At 46.3% G+C, this 21,090-nt stretch overlaps 2 protein-coding genes across 4 annotated transcripts in view; one reads left to right on the top strand and one right to left on the bottom strand.

Moving 5' to 3' along the window:
* POLR2B (RNA polymerase II subunit B) overlaps nt 1-8,338 on the top strand; it is a 17,389-nt gene extending 9,051 nt beyond the window's left edge. The window contains exons 12-25 of the mRNA XM_015861567.2: nt 168-307; nt 403-514; nt 674-828; nt 1,072-1,270; nt 1,392-1,560; nt 2,017-2,113; nt 3,371-3,465; nt 3,563-3,813; nt 3,901-3,990; nt 4,857-4,964; nt 5,418-5,531; nt 5,620-5,780; nt 6,713-6,908; nt 8,094-8,338. Coding sequence (XP_015717053.1) covers nt 168-307; nt 403-514; nt 674-828; nt 1,072-1,270; nt 1,392-1,560; nt 2,017-2,113; nt 3,371-3,465; nt 3,563-3,813; nt 3,901-3,990; nt 4,857-4,964; nt 5,418-5,531; nt 5,620-5,780; nt 6,713-6,908; nt 8,094-8,183 — 1,977 coding nt within the window. The 3' untranslated portion in view covers nt 8,184-8,338. The remainder of the gene's footprint in view (nt 1-167; nt 308-402; nt 515-673; nt 829-1,071; nt 1,271-1,391; nt 1,561-2,016; nt 2,114-3,370; nt 3,466-3,562; nt 3,814-3,900; nt 3,991-4,856; nt 4,965-5,417; nt 5,532-5,619; nt 5,781-6,712; nt 6,909-8,093) is intronic.
* On the bottom strand, nt 4,991-21,090 carry IGFBP7 (insulin like growth factor binding protein 7). 3 transcript variants are annotated; one of them, XM_015861577.2, is made up of 6 exons: nt 20,496-21,090; nt 11,466-11,575; nt 10,631-10,747; nt 9,631-9,757; nt 8,473-8,523; nt 4,991-5,218 (listed from the first exon to the last, which is right to left on the bottom strand). In XM_015861577.2, exons 1-5 carry the CDS (start codon nt 21,085-21,087, stop codon nt 8,504-8,506), a joined length of 966 nt encoding a protein of 321 aa, XP_015717063.1. In that variant the 5' UTR covers nt 21,088-21,090; the 3' UTR covers nt 4,991-5,218; nt 8,473-8,503. The 3 variants fall into 3 exon arrangements, with proteins under 3 accessions (XP_015717063.1, XP_032300421.1, XP_015717062.1); XM_032444530.1 differs by lacking the exon at nt 8,473-8,523; XM_015861576.2 differs by lacking the exon at nt 4,991-5,218 and having other exon boundaries at nt 8,284-8,523.

Genomic DNA, 21,090 nt, shown 5'->3' with positions numbered 1-21,090 from the left:
AACACTTAGCTTTATACCTAACTTTGAGTGGTAGAACTAAAATACATGAAATAGTATATTTTGTGTACAGTTCCTTGAGGGCTTGAAACAAAGCTCTCTGGTCTTGGTTTGGAAGATCAGGGGATCTTTTGGTTTGAAAATGCAGAATAATCTTATGTTTCTCCTAGGGACATGCAGTAGGACTTGTGAAGAACTTAGCCCTGATGGCCTACATTTCTGTGGGGTCTCAGCCATCCCCGATCTTGGAATTCTTGGAAGAGTGGAGTATGGAAAACCTGGAAGAAATATCTCCAGCAGCAATTGCAGAGTATGTGCAAACAAAATAACTTAAACAGATATAAGGCTTTTATTACCTGTGCAGCACTTCAGGGTTTTATGTTTTATTTTTTCCCCTCTTCCTAGTGCTACCAAGATTTTTGTCAACGGCTGCTGGGTAGGAATACACAAAGACCCAGAGCAGCTTATGAATACCCTAAGGAAGCTCCGTCGTCAGATGGATATCATTGTGTCAGAGGTACAACTTCAAGACTTTGGGGATCTGTGGAGATGAGGGAGGGCAGCATGTTGGGAATGCTTTAAAGACTCTAAATATCCTTTGCTTTTGGAAATTTTGTTATCCTATTTTGTTTTCTGTGGTTCTGATTCCAGGCTGAGACTTTGCTTTCTTTTGCAGGTCTCAATGATTAGGGATATTCGTGAGCGAGAAATCCGCATCTATACTGATGCAGGCAGAATTTGCCGACCTCTTCTAATTGTGGAAAAGCAGAAGTTGTTGTTGAAGAAAAGGCATATTGACCAACTGAAGGAACGAGAGTATAACAACTACAGGTGAGAGGCGTTTCTGAGATGTAACTGAGGATCTAATTTTCCAGCTGGGAAGCTATAAGTTCCCTTAAATTGAAGGAGAAAATGTTCAAAGCTTTGAGCAGCGCAAAGATGCTTTTGCTGTGTGGCAACTTTTGATACAACTAATGCAGCTGTAGTATTAATAAGGCAGAGAAATCCTTGTTCTTGGGTCTTGAAGTGATCCATTTTATGTGTGTGCTGAGTACTTCAAATATTGATTGTTAGTTGGCAGGACCTTGTGGCCAGTGGTGTAGTGGAGTACATCGATACACTGGAAGAAGAGACTGTGATGCTGGCCATGACTCCAGATGACTTGCAGGAGAAGGGTGTTGCGTACTGTTCAACATATACCCACTGTGAGATTCACCCATCCATGATCCTGGGAGTGTGTGCATCTATTATTCCTTTCCCTGATCACAACCAGGTCAGTGCATCACTTCTACCACCCTGCTTATAAGGTTGGTAGGAAACCCGCAGATGTATGTGTTGTAAGACCCATATGTGCATTTATAAATATGTGTTGCTGTCTTTCCTTGTCTGTCTAGTCTCCTAGGAACACATACCAGTCTGCTATGGGTAAACAGGCAATGGGAGTCTACATTACAAACTTCCATGTTCGTATGGACACGCTGGCCCATGTTCTGTATTATCCTCAGAAGCCCCTTGTAACAACGCGCTCCATGGAGTACTTGCGATTTAGAGAGTTACCAGCAGGTACATTGTCAGTTCATGTTTATTAAACAAAAAGAATACTGTTTAAACTGTTATAAATCTGTGCATAATACCTAAATACTTAGCAAATTTATGTAATTTTAAAAGGAAGTACTGGTTAAATGTTAACTTACAGCTTGATGCTTAGTCTACATTGTTCCTAGTGTTGCAGCTAGAACTCCTTTTCCACATAGTTGGCTAAAATGGACACTGGAAAGGATGTGTTTCCTGTGTAAGTTCTCCACATGAGGTCACTCCTGAGTTGATAAACTTAATCTGTCTTTGTACCCAGAGTTGCATTTACTGATACAGCATGACTTTTCTACACAAGTTGTGGAGGTTATATCTTAGAAAAGGGTTGAACAGCTTCACTGTGAAGAGACAGGCTTATTTTAGTTGTAAGTAATGCTTGTTTGATATGTACGCATGTTTTCAAAGTATTCATTCAATGTATTACAGGTATCAATTCAATCGTAGCCATTGCGTCATATACAGGCTATAACCAGGAAGATTCTGTCATCATGAACCGTTCTGCTGTCGACAGAGGCTTTTTCAGGTGAGATTTCTCACATTTTTGAACTGTTTGAGAATTGAAATAAGTGCTGTAGTGAGTTGTCCAGAGGCTGAAGGAAAGTTTGTCTTACACTGGAAGGTATCCTTAAAAATGGGGGTGGAGGGAGCTTCACAACAAGAATGGTCAATGTGTGTCTTAACAAAACTCAGCCAGTAATGGTTCATCTTTAGTGTTGCTTGACTTCCCACACTGCATTCCTGGCTCTTCCCTTTTGGTCTTGTTTTCTGTGTTATCTGTTCTGTTTATGCTGGTTAAATGAAAACATGTTCTGAGTTTTTTGTCATGTGAGTTGCCAGTTACACTAATTCCTTAATGACAATATTGTAGCTTTGTAAGAAAATGGTGTATTCAGTAGCACGGCAATTGCTACCAGTGAGGATTGGCATGTGCCTTTCCTTATTAGGAACTGCTGTTGAGACAACTGATGGCTGATGTAACTGATTTTAGATGACTGCTTAGCTGTATAACCTTAATTGGTCAACAGATCTCTGCTTTTATTCATCTTCTGAACCTAAAAATCGTATGCTAAGTGTCTTGCACCTGCTACCTGCTAATGTAGAGTGAATATGAGACTCTTAGATTTCTGTGGTTCATGTGAAACTTGTATGGAATCTCCTGCATTCATGGGAGCAATTATATGTGGATGATACTGTTTTTAAATGTTGTGGCTTTGCTGTGTTAGCAGCACAGCAAAAATATCCAAAGGCCCAGAGAGAAGTCTATATAAATGGAAAGATTTCCACTGAAACTCAGCATTGCGAGATGGCAGAAGTGCTTGCAAAATGGCGGAGTTAAGTAGAAAAGTAATAGGAGATTTATTTGTTGAAGATCAAGGGCTCTGAGCACCCTGATGGTAGCTGTAGGTGTTCCTGTTCATTGTAGGGTAGTCGGACCAGATGACCTTTAAAGGTCCCTTCCAACTCAGGTGATTCTGATTCTAAGATAGGAGTCAGCCTTCGGAGTAATAACTGCTTTGTAGATGGGAACATCTCCCCAGTTCAGAATAAAGGATGCTACTTATAGGTATTTTGGCATTGTCTAAACAGTGACCGTCAGTGCCATCTGAAACTTTAGTGTTTGTTTGTGGATTTTAAAGGAAAAGTTGTGTGGTATGCGAATTGTTTTGCTTGTCATCAGTGATAGTGGCTCTAATCCTTGGCAAAATGGTGCTTTAAATGCATGTACGGATGAAGGAAGATGATGCTGGTATCACAGCAAATATATCTATCTTTGTTTCAGATCCGTGTTCTATCGCTCCTACAAAGAGCAAGAGTCCAAAAAAGGATATGACCAAGAGGAAGTTTTTGAGAAGCCTACCCGTGAGACTTGCCAAGGTAAGATAAAGCAGGGTATGGAGACTGAGTCTGTTGATTACAAGTATTTATGCTGAAAAGCCTGGGGATCTATTTTTAACTTTTTCTCTCCCCCAAGGTATGAGACATGCCATCTATGACAAACTTGATGATGATGGTTTGATTGCACCTGGGGTACGTGTGTCTGGGGACGATGTCATCATTGGCAAAACAGTAACTCTGCCAGAAAATGAAGATGAACTGGAAAGCACTAACAGGCGCTTCACAAAGAGAGACTGTAGCACTTTTCTGCGTACTAGCGAGACTGGTATTGTAGATCAGGTCATGGTAACCCTTAACCAGGAAGGATACAAGTTCTGCAAGATCAGGGTGAGCACCAACCCGTACGTGTTTTCTTCTTAACCACTTTTTTTCTGTATCTAGTTTACCCATGTAATGTTTTCCTATGGTTCACAGGTACGGTCTGTAAGAATCCCTCAAATAGGAGATAAATTTGCCAGCAGGCATGGTCAGAAAGGAACCTGTGGTATCCAGTACAGGCAAGAGGTAGTGATTTCTTTATCATTTCATCTTCTCTGTGTTTTTAGCATTGAAACCAAAATGAGTTCAGAAAGGGATGCTACTGTTCCTTACAGTGATGTATGTTGGTTGATGCTCAGCTGCACGTGAGCTGACAGTGTGCCCAGGTGGCCAAGAGGGCCCATGCCATCCTGGGCTGTATCAGAAATTATGTGACCAGTAGGAACAGGGGGGTAATTATCCCCCTATACTCAGCACTGGTGAGGCCACATCTTGAGTGTTGTGTTTAGTTTTGGTCCCCTCACTACGAGAAAGGCATTGAGGCCCTGGAACGTGCCCAGAGGAGGGCAGTGAAATTGGTGAAGGGTCTGGAGCACAAGTCTTATGAGGGGCGGCTGAGGGAGCTGGGATTGTTTAGCCTGGAGAAGAGGAGGCTCAGGGGAGACCTCACTGCACTCTACAACTTCCTGAAGGGAGGCTGTGATGAGGAGGGGTTTGGCCTCTTCTCCCAGGCAACAAACAGGACCCGAGGGAATGGCTGCAAGTTCTTCCAGAGGTTTAGATTAAACATAAGGAAAGTTCTTCTCTCAGAGAGTGGTCAGGTGCTGGAATGGCTGCCCAGGGAGGTGATGGAGTCGCTGTCCCTGGCAGTGTTCAAGAGACATCTAGATGAGGAGCTATAAGGTATGGTTTAGTGGCTTGTGGTAGCAATGGTAGTGGGAGGAGGACAGTTGGACTAGATGATCTTGTTGGGTGCTTTCCAACCCTGAGATTCTATGATTCTGTGATCTCAGGGCCCTTGAAATACTTTAAAGATACAGTTAGAATCTATGGACTGCTTTTCTTAAAGCTGGTGTGCTGGGAAGTACTGACTGCTTGTTTTGGTGCTCTAGGATATGCCCTTCACCTGTGAAGGCATCACACCAGATATCATCATCAACCCCCACGCCATCCCTTCCCGTATGACCATTGGTCACTTGATTGAATGTCTTCAGGGGAAGGTAAGAAGAATGTTTTATTCTGCATGTTTAAGGGATATGAATTAATATATATGTTTTTTATTTTTTTAGTAAATATACACAAGCAAGCATTACATATACATAAGTGCTAAGTGCTAATGCAGTTTATAAAGAAAAAAGAAGATTGTCCTCCATTTCCTTAATGGCAAATAGAAAAGATTCTTGGAGGACCTACAGTCTTGTAAATTCTGTCCAGCAAATCATCTGTTGCTTTTATTCCAAATGCATCGTGTCACCTAGAAAAAGGAGTAGAAAATCATTGATGCTGTCCAGTTATGAAAACCTCAGCTAGATTCTGTAACTGGTAACGAATGAAGATACAGCCCTGTCGTGGGTGGGGAATCTCAAGTTCTGACATTAAAAGCTAATATTGTTTGAAATGTATTGCTTGATGCTGAGAAATCCGACAAGCTTTTGCAAGTCTTTTCTCTGTAGGTGTCGGCAAACAAGGGAGAAATTGGTGATGCTACACCATTTAATGATGCTGTCAACGTGCAGAAGATTTCCAATCTTCTATCAGATTATGGCTATCATTTAAGAGGGAACGAGGTACAACCAAAATATAAATTCGTTGTATATTTAATATGTTTGGCAGACAGAAAGGCTTATGGTTCAGTGATTGCATTGACTGCTTTAGGTCCTCTACAACGGCTTCACCGGGCGAAAAATCACATCACAGATCTTCATTGGTCCTACATATTATCAGCGGCTGAAGCACATGGTAGATGACAAAATCCATTCTCGTGCAAGAGGGCCCATCCAGATACTTAACAGACAACCCATGGAAGGTAGATCTCGGTAAGGATGTTTATTATTTTCTATGTAGTCTTCCCTTTGGAGTCTTTAGCTGCCAAGTTAGCCGCTTTTTCTATGGAGTGAAGCCCACACTGGAGTGTGTAGTCTGTCAGGAACTGTGGCTGCTGGAGCAGTCTGTTCCAGAAGGACTGTGCCCCATGGAAAGCACGTATGCTACAGCAGCCAGTGGAGAACAGAGGTCTGTTGGGAAGGTGCATGTTGGAACTGTGTGAGGGGGAAGGAGCAGCAGAAACCAAGTGTTTTACTTGTAGAGGAGGAGGAGGTATAAAGAATAGTCCAGAAGCAACAGAGTGATGTTGTGCCAGAGAAGAAGGGATAGGAGGGAAGAAACTGTTTTCATTTTTATTGTAGTTTCTTGTTATCTTGCTCTGGTTTTAAAAATAAATTTTTGCCAAGTTGGGTCTGTTTTACCCATCATAGTACTGCATAAGTGATTGTCCTTGTGTCCACCCAGCAAGGAGGAGCAGAGGATGAAAGGGTAGTTAAGTACTGGAATAGGGCCCCCGGGGAGGTGGTTGAATTGCCATCCCTGGATGTGTTTTAGAGCCGTTTGGATGTGGTGCTCAGGGATATGATTTAGCAGAGGGTTGTTAGTTAGGGTACTATGGTTAGGCTGCGGTTGGACTTGATGAACTTCAAGGTCTTTTCCAACCTGGGTAATTCTATGATTCTATGATTTAATGTTGGCACCACTCTGCTATACAGTTGTGCTGTACCTGTCTGGTGTCTGATAGCTGCTTTACAGATACTGAGCCACATGCCTGCAGCAGCAGAGGAAAATGAATGCCCAGATTTACTCCTGCCTTGGAATGCTGCTGTTCTGTCACTGTCAGGTTACTTGTTGTAGCAACAAGCACTGATGATTCGTGCCAGAGAACTCAAAGAGGCTTTTTTGTTTTGTTTTTTGTCCCTAGCGATGGTGGCCTTCGCTTTGGAGAAATGGAACGAGACTGTCAGATTGCCCACGGAGCGGCCCAGTTCTTGAGAGAGAGGCTGTTTGAGGCATCAGACCCGTACCAAGTCCACGTATGTAACCTCTGCGGAATCATGGCCATTGCAAACACAAGGACTCACACATACGAATGCAGGGGATGCCGAAATAAAACACAGGTAAGTAAGTGTGGGATTCACCACCCGGTGACTCAGAGGAAACGCGACTCCGGTGAACAGGAGGAGGGAGAAGTTACATTGAAATGAAAATGTTTAGAGAAACATGAGAACAATTGCTTAGAAGCTTCGTAACTACTTACTGAAGTGTTTATAGTGTCCTAGTCGGTTTGGATGTTTCCTGTTAGAGTGCTGGCCCATCACTTGGAAGGAAATGCTGCTCAACTGTTTCACAGTGGAAAGGTTTGAAAAGTGAACAGTTGGAGAGCTTATTTTTAGAATATTAAAGAGTAAAGCTCTGGATTGGAGGAATTTAGAACTGAGGTTGTCCCCACAAGGATACTTTACGCCTCCCTGGGGAGGTCTTTTGTGTAGCACTTTTTGGTCCTGACTATTTATAGCATGTGCTTTTTTTTGTACAGTAATTATTATTTATACTGTTTGTTCTATAGTGTGTGCGTAGCTACAGAGCTGCGTCAAGGCAGATTGGCAGCAGAGATAAAAAGAATCGCTTTAAATAGGTTTGGTGTGCTGGGAACTGACTGCTGCAGCTCATGTTGGGGCTGCTTGAAGGGATGTGTGCTGGAAATCTTACCTGCAGTTACTGCATAGGAATTACATGCTTTGCTGTGCAAATGTACCCCTGTTTAAATTACCTTTATTGAAGATCAGATCCCCTGGCTGCTATTTTTATTTTCCTGTTGAAAAAGTTAATTCTGGACAGCTGTTTTGTAGGCTCTACAGACTGTCTCTGCTTCCCTCTTGCTTTATTGTTGTCTTTAAGCAATCCTCCTTAAATGCTTTCATGCATGATTCAGAATCGTGGAGTCCATAGAGTTGGAAGGGAGCTGTAAAGGCCATCTGGTTCAGCTCCCCTGCAACAGGGATAGCTACATCAGGTTGCTCACAGCCCCATCCAGCCTGGCTTTTAATGTCTCCAGGGATGGGGCATCTACCACCTCTCTGGGCAACTTGTGCCAGTGCCTCACCTCACTACCCTCAGTGTAAAAGACTTTTTCCTTATATCCAACCTAAATGTACCCTCTTTGAGTTTGATAGAATCATTCAGATCCAGTTTTGAGCCCCAAAACTTGACAAGTTAGCTGTGTAATTATTTGTTGCTTTAGGAGTGCTTATCAATCAATCAATCAATCAATCAATCACAACTCTTTTGCAATCTCTTCCCAGATATCTTTGGTTCGAATGCCCTACGCCTGCAAACTCCTCTTCCAAGAACTGATGTCTATGAGCATTGCACCTCGGATGATGAGTGTTTAGCTTCCCAAAGAGGTTTTTGAACAATGTGAGACTTGAAGTATTTAGGTTTTGTTTCCTTTTGCGTAGGCTGTGTTTAAAATAGTCTTACTCATCAGCTGTGTGCTTTTTAAAAGTATGTTTATTTCCTGTAAATAGAATGCAAATTTGTAATCAAACTCGTGAATCTCTTTTTATTTGTATATCTGCAAAAGAAGTGTGCAAGCAAATGGGTAATCAAAGAATAAAGGAGGTAAGAGAATGATTAGTGAGCTAGAAAAAGCCCGAGGCTGTGGCTTTCCAAAATACTAACTTAAAACGGTACATAAGTGAAAGTCCTCACATCACAGCTCTGCACCATCATCTGCGGAGAAACAGAAACATGTTATGCTATGCTGCACGCTGTTTTAAGGGGTAGTAATGTCAGAGCTTGGATAGCAGCCCAGGAAGTTGGTTTTCTGATGTCTGATCTGAGGGTGCTTTCTTTCTCTTCCCTCAGGGAGGACTCGGGCTGCAGGGGGAGGATGGTAGGTGGCATTTTTCTGGGCTGAGATCACTGAGAAATCAGGCACCAACTCCCTAAGGGCGTAGCTTATAGCTGTGGAGCAGCCTGTTCCATCTGACAATATTCCATTAATAATATCAATCAGCTCCTTCTTAAAAAATGGGGCCTGCCAGCTTATTGCTTAGCTACAGGCTGCTTACTTGGGAGCTTTCCTATAGCTGACAAGAAACAGCGGTAGCTGTGTGCACAGAAGACATAAACCACAAGGCAACACACATAGCTGCTCCACCCTTGCTCTTCCACTCACAGTAACTCTATCTTAGCTCACAGGTTCTGCTGCTTGTGGCACAGCTCAGTAATAACCGTAAGAATGATGTCTGAAAAGAGACTAGCTAAAGAGCTATGGTAAAGGCTGCTGTGCTTAAAGTGAAGCTGGGATTCGTTTTACACTGTTGATATTGTCCTAAAGCCTTTCAGCTATTCAGGGATACAAGGATCCAGCTTTATCCTTCTGATAAAGCCACTCTGTTTAAACTAAAGAAAGATTAAAGAACTTGGAGTGCTTGAACTCCCTGCTATTTCTTGGGCTGGTTATGTCAGTCCTGCTCCAGGGAGAAATGAGCAGGCTTGGAAGTGTTCTGAGAACACTGGAGTTAGGGTACTAATTAAGGGCCACAAAAACAATGAAAGTTGCTTTATTTAAAAAAGAAAAGAAGAAAAACATCTACCCCCCCCAGAGCTGTTTTTTCATTTGGCATCTTAATCTGCAGAACATTACAGCATTTTGGGTTACTTGACAACCCTCTGAGAATTCTAGCAGCTGAGATGGGCTGGCAATGTCCTCCCAAACTTACTGGAAGCTGCATCTCACTCTGACACTATTAAATAGGAACAGTCCTTCCAGATCAAGTAATTAAGTAAACTGATAGGGGAGAGAGCTACTGAATGTTCAGCCACTCTACTTACCCTTTGTCAAGGCTATTTCATGCAGAGTTTCCACTACATGAATTTTTGCAGAAGCTGTTGCCTCTCCTTTGGCATTCGATGCGTGACACTCATATTCTCCAGCATCTTCTTTGCTCAGAGGAGATATCTAGAGAAAGAAACACCCCCTCCCCAGTAAGTATCCTGTGAAGAAGCAGAGATACTTATAAAAAAAAAAAAGCCTTAAGACAGAAGTTGTTAATTTCCTAATTAAATAATACAATTAGCAGAAAAGATAAAGTATCTGTTAACCTTTAGAGACTGCACTGACTGCACGACTGCTTCTGCCTTCTCTAAACAGCTGTTTGGTTCATAGTATGATGGTATTCTCCAGGCTGGTTTGGGACAGGCCGCTCCTGGGCTTCAGCTGAGCATTGCTGCACTTTGCTAGGCCAGACCGAGCTTGCTGTAATACTCCCTTCTTTTAGCATTGACTTAGTTTGGAGCTATTTTGGAGCCCGGCACACTTGGCAAGGGGCCGGGGGCAGGAATAAAAAAGAAAATGCTTCCAGGAACATTGTGCATCCAGGCAGTTAGTTCTGCAAAATGACTGGCTCAGTATCTTCCTTCTCCATTTCCACCTCTGCTTTGGCATGTGCTGCAGGAACCACTTTGCCTGACCTGTGCCAGATTCTCTGCAGCTGGGAGCCATCGTACTTACAGACTGATGCAATTCCCTTACTGGGATACAAAGCAGCTCCCTCCCTACTGCTTCCCTCCAAAAGTGCCATTAGCCTGCAGGTACTGCCTGCTGCAGGACAGCCAATGGCTTCTGCACTGTGCTATTGTGCAGCAGGTGGTGTGTGTCGCTGGAGCAAAGACAGCTGCTAATTCTAGGTCTCAGATGAGGGTCTCTGTACTGATTACTTTCTAAACACAGAGATCCTTTTCCTCTAAGTGTCCTATCCATTGCCATACATCTTCTGTAGAGGGGTTGTTTGCAAACTGCACTGTTTGCCAACAGTTTGCATGCAGTACTTACCAGTACCCAGCCAGTCACTTCATGTTTCTCAGGGCCCCCTCGGGTCTGAATAGCCAGATTTTCTCTGTCACCAGGCAGAAGCTCCATTCTCTGGATACCATACTGTCCTTGAATGATCTAAACAGAAGAGAAGGTCAGAACGGTGTAAGGGTTTGGGGTCTCATTTATGCTAGAGCTTACTTATAACAAGATCAACGTTAGTTTTGTTAATCCTAGAAGCAGATCAGGGACAGCACCCACATATTTCTGCTGCAGCAAGCCTAGCATTCCTCCAGGTGGACACAGCATCAGTGGAAGAGCAGCAGTGTGTTCAGAGTGAGTTATTCTCTGCTGCTTGTTAGCTATCTCAGCCCAGAGTCACACAGTTTCCTGAGTCCTGTGGTTAGGATCTTCTCTGCTCAAGACCGGCCCCTACCCTGAGCCAGGTGTTACCAGCACCCTGCCTCAATCAGCATGTTGCCTGCTATATCAGAGCTAACTATCCCATGCTCCAGTGCCTCATGCTGGGTCAGCTGTGTCCAGCTGCCTCAGTCACTGCCGTCAGCAGGGTGACAGCAGGTCAAGGGACACTGCCTACATGCTCTGAATACCAGGAAAAACACAAGTCGTGATCCGCACTGAAACCAACACAAGTTTAGAGAAAGCGATGATTAAAGATAGATTAAGCAAAGCCAGATGTTTAGGGGTGGGAAAGAACTGCACAGATGGGAGACCTCATCAAAGACGTGAATTGCTCTATGAGCAATTTCCTATGACTTTATGCCCTGTTGCTTACTAAGCAGTATCTGCTACCTTAGCTTTGCTAGACATTAGGAAGTCCTAGCAAGGCCCTTACCTTGTTCCAAGTGAGGACAGGGGTTGGGATGCCAATGACTTCACAGCTCAGGTAGATCTGTGCTCCTGTCACATTCCAGATGTCCTTAGGAGGGGTCACAATGGAGGGTCCTGCGAAGAGGAAGAAACAATTCTAAGCACTGTGGGACTGCAAGGCCTTTTCTGTGGGGCCTGTTGCTTCTGATGTGTTTTGAGGACCAGGTGGAACAGAGACAAGGACCTCCATCCCAAACTCCTTGGAAGACAGAGTGGTCCCAATTATTCTCCCATGCCAGAGATTGCTTTGCTTCAATCTTCTCCAGCATGATTTTAATGTGCAACACAGGCTGTGGCAATCGGCCAGCAGAATCCAAGGCTACCTGTGTGCAACATTCAGTCAAAGGGGGCTGGCTGTGGAGGGTGGCAGAGCCAATCTCTGGTTAAAATTAAATAAGAAGTTATTTTCAAAGCCTGACGTGAGCTAAAGCTGTTTTACAGCTCTGCCTAAGAGATGTTTACCCCTCAGGCTGGAAAACGTCCGAGACGTAACCCATATCCCACAAAGGGAAGAATTGTGTTACTGTTCTATCCCTCTTTAATAGGGGAACCACTGCTGCTTTGCAAAACGCGCCTATTAATGTCCCACAAGAGGAAGTGCGGACCAATGGAGCCCATAGTGTTTATTTCCACTTATTGACAGCTTGAAGAACACAGCTGATTTTCTCCTTCTGCACTGAAGAGGTAGACTTCACCAGAAGGCATTTCCTGTGGAAACAAGGGCCCTGCCCCCAGCCTACACATGCACCGTACCCCCAGAGCAGCACTCAGGTCTATCTCACTGCAGCCCACATTCACCCTCACAGAGGTATCCCAGTCCTGCATTTAACAAGCAGTAGTTGCACAGAAGCTATCTGTGTGCTCCTAGGAGACTGTTAAAACCACCACATCTTGTGATCAATAAGAGCCAGGTACCAGGTTTCCTCACAAATATTACAATCCACTTGTACAGAACAGATGCCTTGAGCTGAGATAATCATTTATGCAGTGCTTCATTATGTAGCTTAACCTATTGCTGGCTGTGCTGCTGCAGAGATTGGACATAGGCCAGGAGAGAGTTTCAAAGTCACAGCTGTCCCCACAGCGGGGCCACCACAGGTCACACACTCTGCTCCCCTTCCTCAGGGCAGCCACTTCCCCAGGACATCAGCTATTGTTTCTCTGGTGTCCCTTAAACAATGAGGTGCACAGCAAGTTTCCAGGCTGTTTAGCTCACCCCACACCCTGTAAGGACATCCCGAAATACACATGATGCTCCAACCATGCAAAGTCCCCTGGCTGCAAGGCACCTTTCCAGGGAAGATTTCAAGGCTGCCCAGCAGGAAGGGCTACATTCACCCGGGTATAACACCATCCTCTTCATCACCAGGTGCTGGAGTTCTCCATCAGACAGAAAAACAAACACAGCTGCTATGAAACTGCCACAATCTGCAGAAATGAAGAGACCCTTAGTCTCTTAGTGTGCATATCTTGCTCTAATGGTGAGGAACACGAGACACTGCCTTTGGCTGCAGAATGAACAGGAAGCATTCACGGGGCTCTGCCTCCATCTGAGGCAGCCCTGAGACCAAGACGGAATAAAACTCCTAAAAAGATGCAACAGTGTCGTGGGAAGAGTCAGTTTGGTCTCCTGGGATATCTTACTTTAATCCACATTTCCAAAGTTCCAGAGTTGGGCTTCATCCTCCACTAAAAATAAACGAGAAAGGCCAAGAAGTCAACAGATTTAAAGTAGGACACAGTAACACAGCAGCATCTATAACCCACAGTGTGCTGACATGGCATTACATTCTCTCCCACAGCCCCTCTAAGTAGCCCCTTCCCTATAGGTAGAAGTGGGCCTCTGCAACAAGACAACAGGCAGGGAGAGACTGAGCCTTCCATGGTGTCCAGACAACGTGAACACACTCCCTCTTGCAAGTGACCCCCCCTCGCTTAGAGGACCTCATGTAGGGAGCAAGGCCACCATTTGTTCAGAAGAATCAGAAACAGTCCCACCTTGTACAGAGCAAGAGCTGATCCATGGCACCTTACATCCTGCCTCCCTGAGTTCCTGATGTTCTAATTGCAAGATTGCCCATAGAGGAGCCTTTCTCTGTCTGCTACCCTTGGGTTAGGAACTTGCAGGTTGCACCTGCTGATGAAAACAGTCACCAAGAGCAGAACCCAGGCCCAGATGATGGAGACATCAGCCTGGCTGAGTGGTCTCTGCTTTCCACAAGGCTGGCTCTGGGGCTCTATGCTGCATGCAATGCAGCCTGCTGCAACTTGTCCTGAATGCACAGATGCTCCTTCAGCTGACAGGATACCACAGACTGCTGATAGACATCAGCTGCTCTCCACAGGCACTCTAGGCATTTCCCTGTGGCTCTCATCATTGTTTGTAAGATAAATAGCTCTCTCTGGCCAGGGAAGGGGCTTATATGCAGAGCCAGTGCACTGTGCTCATTCACTCTGGGCGAAGAGCCTGTGCATACAGGGCTTGTTTGTGCCGCCAGTCACAGGGAGCTGACGATCTGCATTATGTCAGCAGTCAGAGGAGTCCCCATGGTTATTATCTAGTTGCCTTTTTTCTAAAGCAGCATACGGCAGAGCCTGCGACTCCCTAGATGAAGCTCCCACCCAAGACTGCCCACCCATCCCTTGCTCACACCACAAGGATGGTGCATTCCTACTCAGGGTCAGTGAAGCTCCAACTCTGTGGAGTTCAGTTCCACCACTTCTAGAGTCATAGAATCATTAAGGTTGAAAAAGACCTCTAAGACCATCCAATCCAAGCCCTAGACCATCCCCACCATGCCCACTAACCACTTCCCTCAGAGCCACATGCCCATGGTTCTTAAACATAATGGACGGTGACTGTACTAACTCTCTGGGCAGCCTGTGCCACTGCATGGCCACTCTTTCAGAGATGTTTCCTAATACTCAACCTGAACATCCCCTCGCAAAACATAATGCCATTTCCTCCTGGCCTATAGCTATAGCCTACAGCCTATAAGGCCGCTCCACTCACAAGAAACTATCTATGAGGCTGTCAGGCCTTCAGAGAAGTCTCAAAGTTACTCCATAATGATCAGAAGCAATTCAGCCTTTTAAATTCTTGGTCTTCCACTGTCAGCACCAAAAGCTCGCACTGAATTACCAAAGAGCAAAGATCAGGCATGCTGGTGGGCTTGGCTGTTCTTCCCAAGCCTCAGCTGGGAATCCAACTAGACACTCCCTCTTCCTGCATGCTTTTGCCTCTCTGAGCAAAACATTCAAATTCTTTAAGATAAAAGGACCCAGACTTTGCTAAAGCACAAACCATAAACCAGCAACCAACAACCAATGCAACAACTCTATCGCTACAATCAAAGGGGCTGCAGGTATGGCACTGAAGATAAAAATGGGCCCGGGGCTAGGCACTGAGGGCCCCAGCATTTGGATGTATGTGGGAAGGCCTGAACACCATAAAATGAAGCAGTGTACCACACACTGAAGCGTGGGCGTCAGCCTGGTTCCCAGCCAGCCCTCCTGAGTGCTGCACTGCTTCGCTGGAGCCCTGGATAAGATACAGACTGGGAACATTTTGAGACAAGTAATCAAAGCAAAAGCTAGACAGCTCGCAACCTCTTGCAAGCCTGAAAACAGGCTGACTACAACCTCTTAAGCCGCTGGGAAAGTATTTTCCCTTCAAAATTCCTTTATATGGAGAAGGGGAAACCTTCTGTAAGCAGCATCTGCTAATTCTAGCTCACATGCCCTTAGCTGCTCCTTCCCAGGGCAAAGCAACTGAGAGGCAATAGCAGATGGGAAGTATAAGCATTTCCTATCCTTCCTCATTCCCCGAGTGCCTGCGTGACTACAAGCATCCCTCTTTACCTCCTCCAGATAGTACTTCTCCCTCTCCTCATACCAGGCCTTCAAGAGCCCAAGGAATTACAGGAAGAGCTCTGAGGACAGAATAACCAGCCCATAGGAGATGCCCACTTTAGCATAAGAAAAGGAAATCATGTTCACCTCCTGCCAAAAGCCTTTTTGTTAGGCACCATGAGCCGTGAGGGCTGGCAGACATGGAAACTAGGCATGGCAGCATTTATTCATGGTAAAGCACTCAGGGCTTTCAACAGTCCAACCTGATTAGACTCGTTACTTGATAATCTCCTATTTAGTATGAACCTCAAAGAACTTCAGTCCAACAACGGATTAAACGCATTTTTTAAACGCAGCATGCCTTTCCAGCAGCACAAAAACAAACATGGGAAGGAATTTGCTGATCTGAAATCATTCCTTCCTGGTGATTTTTACTGTTTTTTGTGATGACTGGCAATGAAGACGCAGGTAAAACATGGGATCCTCCTGGACAGCAGAAGCATTGCACAGTCCCAGCCATACCGGTGCTCTCCTAGAAGCGTACCAGTTTATATGCTGAGCTGCTGAGTAATACATTAAACAGACTCCCTCGTAAAATTTAGCACCGTAGCCATAAAAACTTAATGTGCATCAAACTCCAGTGAACCCAAAACTTTTCAAACAACTAAACGCCTTTTAAGGAGGATTTAAGGGCACTGATCTACAGCTGTGGGAAAGAAACCCACAAAGCTGCTGGTTATTTTGCAAAATACAGGCAGAGCATTTCAGCTCTGGTTAACTGTCTCAAAATCCCAATGCACAGAGTGCTGGAAAAGCAAGCACCACACCAAACCCCCATCACATCCTCACTCTGTGCCCTAAAGCACACTAAAAACCGCTGTGCAAACACACTATGTACCTGCTGTGCCACACAGTCTGTGGATGCAGCATGACGATGCTTTGCAAGATTCACCCACAAATGCAAAGCTCTTCTTTGCTGTGGCAGAAAGTGGGCAGCAGGCCACTGCCACAAGGCCCCCACCTAAGAAACCCAAACCGGCTTCACATGAGAATGAGGGGATTTAGTTCACTTTCCAACCTCTTAGCAAAACCTCACCTAATCCTCTTTCACGAGCAAGAAGAAAGAACTCACAAAATGCAGCTATTACTTTAAGTCCTTTATATCCCAGGGAAGAAAGAACGGGAGGAAAGGGCTAAATCTAAGCCACTTGTTAATTAAAAAGCACAAACCCAGAGGAGCTTCTTACAGAATGTGATCTAATGCGAACTATGATCTCTGCTATCTAAGAGCCTTGGAAGCTTTGTGAACTTAATGCAGCTGAATCAAAAGAACACGAGGCAATGTCAGTGACAAAAGCATGTCACCTCCCAGCACCCTTTCCCAAACACACCCGTTTCTGCTCTATTCTGACAGTGGATAAAAAAAAGCTTTAAACAACAAACAAAACCCCTCGGAGTCAAAATACTGATTACTGGCCAAAATAAAATTACTGATTATAGACCAACAGCTGAATTCGGATGGAAGAAGCCAGCAGAAGAGATTTACATTTCTCAATTTAAAAGTGAGGAACTCAGCTACAATCCACTTGCAAAGCAGACACAGCTTCATGGGACACCAACGCAAGGCAAAACCACTGATGAGGTCAAGTGGCGTCAATGTGGGGGAGGAGAAGGTGTAATCTGCTCCTGCATTTCGACCTCCACGAAGCATTTGCAGCCAGGTCCAAACCAGTACCAATTCCCTGACAAACACCATTCTCTGAAGCCCAGCTTTGTGTTGTTTCTGTGCAAGGCCACCACTAGGGAAGGAGAAAGCTGTCACAGTCACAATGAAATGACCCAGAGATCTCAACACTATCAGGGACTTCATTCTTGGGCTGAAATGAAGCAACTCCAGCAGTACTTCCAGCAGTCACAACATGCCCCTTCAAGCAGACATCTGCTGGTAGCTAACGATAAGAATGACTCAGAGAGATTTATTCTTTCTTGCACTGTTTGGTCAACAAGTGCATGCCTGGTATTTTTCTGCTCAGACAGATCACCATGCCAAAAAGTCTTCTCACATTTTGATGGCGCTTTGTGCTTTGAGAGTTTGTTCTGCCTGGCTTCAGATGAGCCATGCAATCCTAATTCCTTGTGGCAAGTGCTTTTGCATAGCAGTAGGTACCACAGCTGTCCTGAGTCCTATGAACCTGTAAATTGCTTCTGCAAATGTACTGCATAATCAATTGCAGCCAAACTTAAAGAAGTCGTGAGTCTGCCCTGAGCATCCTTACACACCTGTGTGATGTCAGTTTGCCTCTGAGCCAACTCAGAGCATTTACATGGGCAAAGCATGAGCCCAGCTACAAGGAGCACCGCAGCATCACTGGCTGCTCACCCAGAGCAGCTCTGCAGGCCCCCACACATCCATTTCTTCAGCCCTTTTCAATGGTCCTGCCCCTGTACAACCCACTCCAGAGAGGCCTGGCTGGATCCCCACACCTGCCAAGTACAAGCATAAAGGGGTTGCCCCCATCCTCTGAAACTTTACTCAGCTGACTTCCTTTGCCCACCAGCTGGAACTTCTGGCTGCTACGGAAATCCTTTTTTCTGCATGGGTTCACTATTTTTGTACAAAGGACACAGGCGTCAGATTAGGGATGTCTGGAAAACAAGCAGCAGAAAAAAGAATCACGAGGACAAGGTCAAGGCACACTGCATAGAGCCAAGAAATGGCTCATTCCCCAAGTTGTTCCCAGCTGTTGGATAGCAAGCAAAAACTGCAGAGCGTTGCACAGAAAACCCTGTGGCAGGCAAACTGGAGTTGTATTTTGTCAGCTTTGTCAAATAGCACTTTAATGAACTTCTAGCTCCTTGGAAATAAATCTGTTGTTGAGAAATCTGTGCATCTTAAGTAGAGTTTTGCATGTTAAGCCTTACATAATTCCCCCTGAGTTCTTTGCTTATACTGCTTTACTCTGCAAATAATCTCTGTGAAATCCAATGTATGTATTCAAGTGGTACTTCCTGTGCATTTTAGTGCCTGAGAAATTTTGTTGGACACAACTATTCAAACTGAACTTTAGCACACAAAGAAGTGGCCATACAGCAGGGATTAAAGCTTGCTCTGCAATACTTCCCTCTGATAGGAAGGTACTAATGTGTCCTTAAAATGAGACTGTTCAAGAGAGTCAACCAGCATTTAAGAAAAGTTAAATAAATGGGCTTACTATGTCCACACTGTGTTGCCTATAGTAAATCAACAGGACTGACCCTCCCAGGAGGTGTACTTCCTTTCAGACCCTCTGAATAGCTGGTACACGTGGGACAGAGAGGGAGACAAGGCAAGAGAATGAGATGCTATCCCAGTTAAACCAGAAGTAGGATCCCGAGTCTTCTACATGCCTGCAGCTGATCCCTGTGATCATCACAAAGGATGCGTTTCAAGGCAGAAGAGGTTTGTTATGAGTCACTCTCACCTTCCTTGCAAGGTGAGGTTTGGGCAAACAGTTGCAGGAATAGAGAAAAGGAGTATTTTCAGTAGTATTTTCAGCAGTATTTTCCCCCACCTGCACCTTTGTGTCCTGTCTCCTGACCTTCTACCCCATTCTGAGCATGGGGTGCAAGGGTGGGTGAAGGGGATCACCTAACAACACACCATCCCTAGATGCATTTCTCTCTTCCTCTGGATGCCTCATCGCCAGCTGCCTCCCTTCCTGCTGACAACAATGAAGGCCAAGAGCAGTCAGAGCTCTCCATTTCCTCCTCCCCAGAACAAGCTTTCAAATAGGATGAACAAACAAGCAAAGCTAAACAAAAGCAAGTCCTCCCTGTATTGATATAACCCCCCAGAAATAAAAAGAACCAAACCACACCATCGCCCCCCCAAAAAAGCACCAGACAAATGAAGTAAAAATAACCCCTAGAAATAACAATCTGCTGCAAATATGTTTGTTCTGGATCTCTACTCAGACTTGAAAGGCTGCTCCCTCTTCCCTGTTGTCCCCAAATGACACAAACCTGATATCCTATGGACTGCATGCTAGAGCTCCAGCTGCCACACCATTTAGTTTTCCATCAATTCATTCAAGTGCTACCTTCTATCTGGAGGACTGAACCATCAGGGCCTGATGGGATGGATGTCATCTCCTGCTACAGTTTCAGAAATCACTGTGTAGATTACACCTCCCCTTCTCAGTTTTAATAGCTGCGAGTCCCTGTGGCCTATCAAAATACTTCCAGATGTTCAGACATCAGGTGAGTGGGCTGAGTCCTGGCCTAAGCTGCAAGCCACAGAACAACACACATTACCAGAAGAAGGACAGCAGAGCGAGGAAAGGTTGTGCAGCCAAAAGAAGGCTGAAGAGGCTCTGCTGGAACACTGCTAAGCAGCCCACGCTTTTCCTGCCCCACTCCCTCCTCTGAGATGCTGGGTGAGAGCTCTCCCAATAGTAGGATTCAACAGGAGAGTGACTGCCTAGACATTTTAGTGATGGCACTGCATGTCACTGCTGGAGTAAGTTCTAGCAGGGTTCATTAACCCCTATATATGACCTGCTGCACATCTGCACACCCAGGTGGGTCACAGCTTGTGCATGGGGTAGCTGTGTCCAACTAAGGCTCTCTTCAGAGAAGCTGTCACTATCATGCACAGATGATGAAGGCTTGTGGGTGCTGCTGAAGGCAGACAGGTCAGAAGCCTCCTGCCTGCAGTGAGTGGGGGGACATTAGATACCCGTTAACACAGACATCCAGAGCAGTGGATTCAACCAGACGATGCTCTCTCATGCTAACAGAATGCCTAGCGGAAGCTCTGCAGAACCACTTGTTTCTACAGCGCTGCTTTTAAGCAGAAGAACTGAGCTCCTGTTCAGAAGTGCTGCGAGCACCGACCGCTCTCTTCTTCCCTCTGCTCCGTGTGACAGCATCCACACCACGAGCAGCGGGGCAAAGCCCCGACAAGCACTAACAGCGGGGCTGTGCCGGTTACACCGCTGCTGAAAACACCAACAGCCGCGCTGCTTTCTACTTCTGGAGCCTTAAACTCAAGCCTTAAACCAAGGCTGCTGGCTCCGAGCAGGGCACAGCGGGTCCCGCGGAGCACCATAGGAGCAGCTCCCCGCCCCGCCCGCTCCGTGCCGCCGCCCCCCGCACCCCGCACCTTGCTCGCAGGCTCCCTTGCTGCGCTGGCTGATGGCGGGCTCTCCGCGGCTCTGTGCCCGCAGGCTGGCGGCGCGGAGCTGGCAGCCGCTGCCGTAGGTGAGCCCGTCGCTGCCGCACACCGGGTAGCGGCTCTTGCACACGCACACGCCGACCGGGGCGGCGGGACCGGAGGCGGCCGCGGGGCCCGGGGCGCCCTTCGCCTTGCGGCGCTTGCGGCTCTTCACGCACTCCAGCCCGGCGGCGCAGCGCCCGCCGCCGACGCCGGCTCCGCCGCACGCCTCGCCCTCGCCGCGCCCGCACTGCCAGCAGCACCCGCAGGCGTCCCGCACCCGGCCCAGCGGGCAGCCCCGCGGCGGCAGCGCCGGGCACCGCGCCGCATCGCACGGCCCGCAGCCGCCCAGCTCCGACACCGCCACCACGGCGGGCGTCAGCAGCAGCAGCGCCCACAGCACCGGGGACAGCATGGCAGCACCGCGACCCGCCGCCCCGCGCACACTTAAGCCATGGAGCGGAAAACTCCGCCCCGGGAGGCGGCCGCTCTCCCGCATCGCCCGCGGAGCGCCGGACCCGCCCTGCCCCACGGGCGCCATGTT

This window comes from Coturnix japonica, chromosome 4, assembly GCF_001577835.2.
Source record: "Coturnix japonica isolate 7356 chromosome 4, Coturnix japonica 2.1, whole genome shotgun sequence".
Lineage (NCBI taxonomy): Eukaryota > Metazoa > Chordata > Aves > Galliformes > Phasianidae > Coturnix > Coturnix japonica.
The sequence above is the reverse complement of the archived record's forward strand: the minus strand, read 5'-3'. Positions and strand labels throughout refer to the sequence as shown.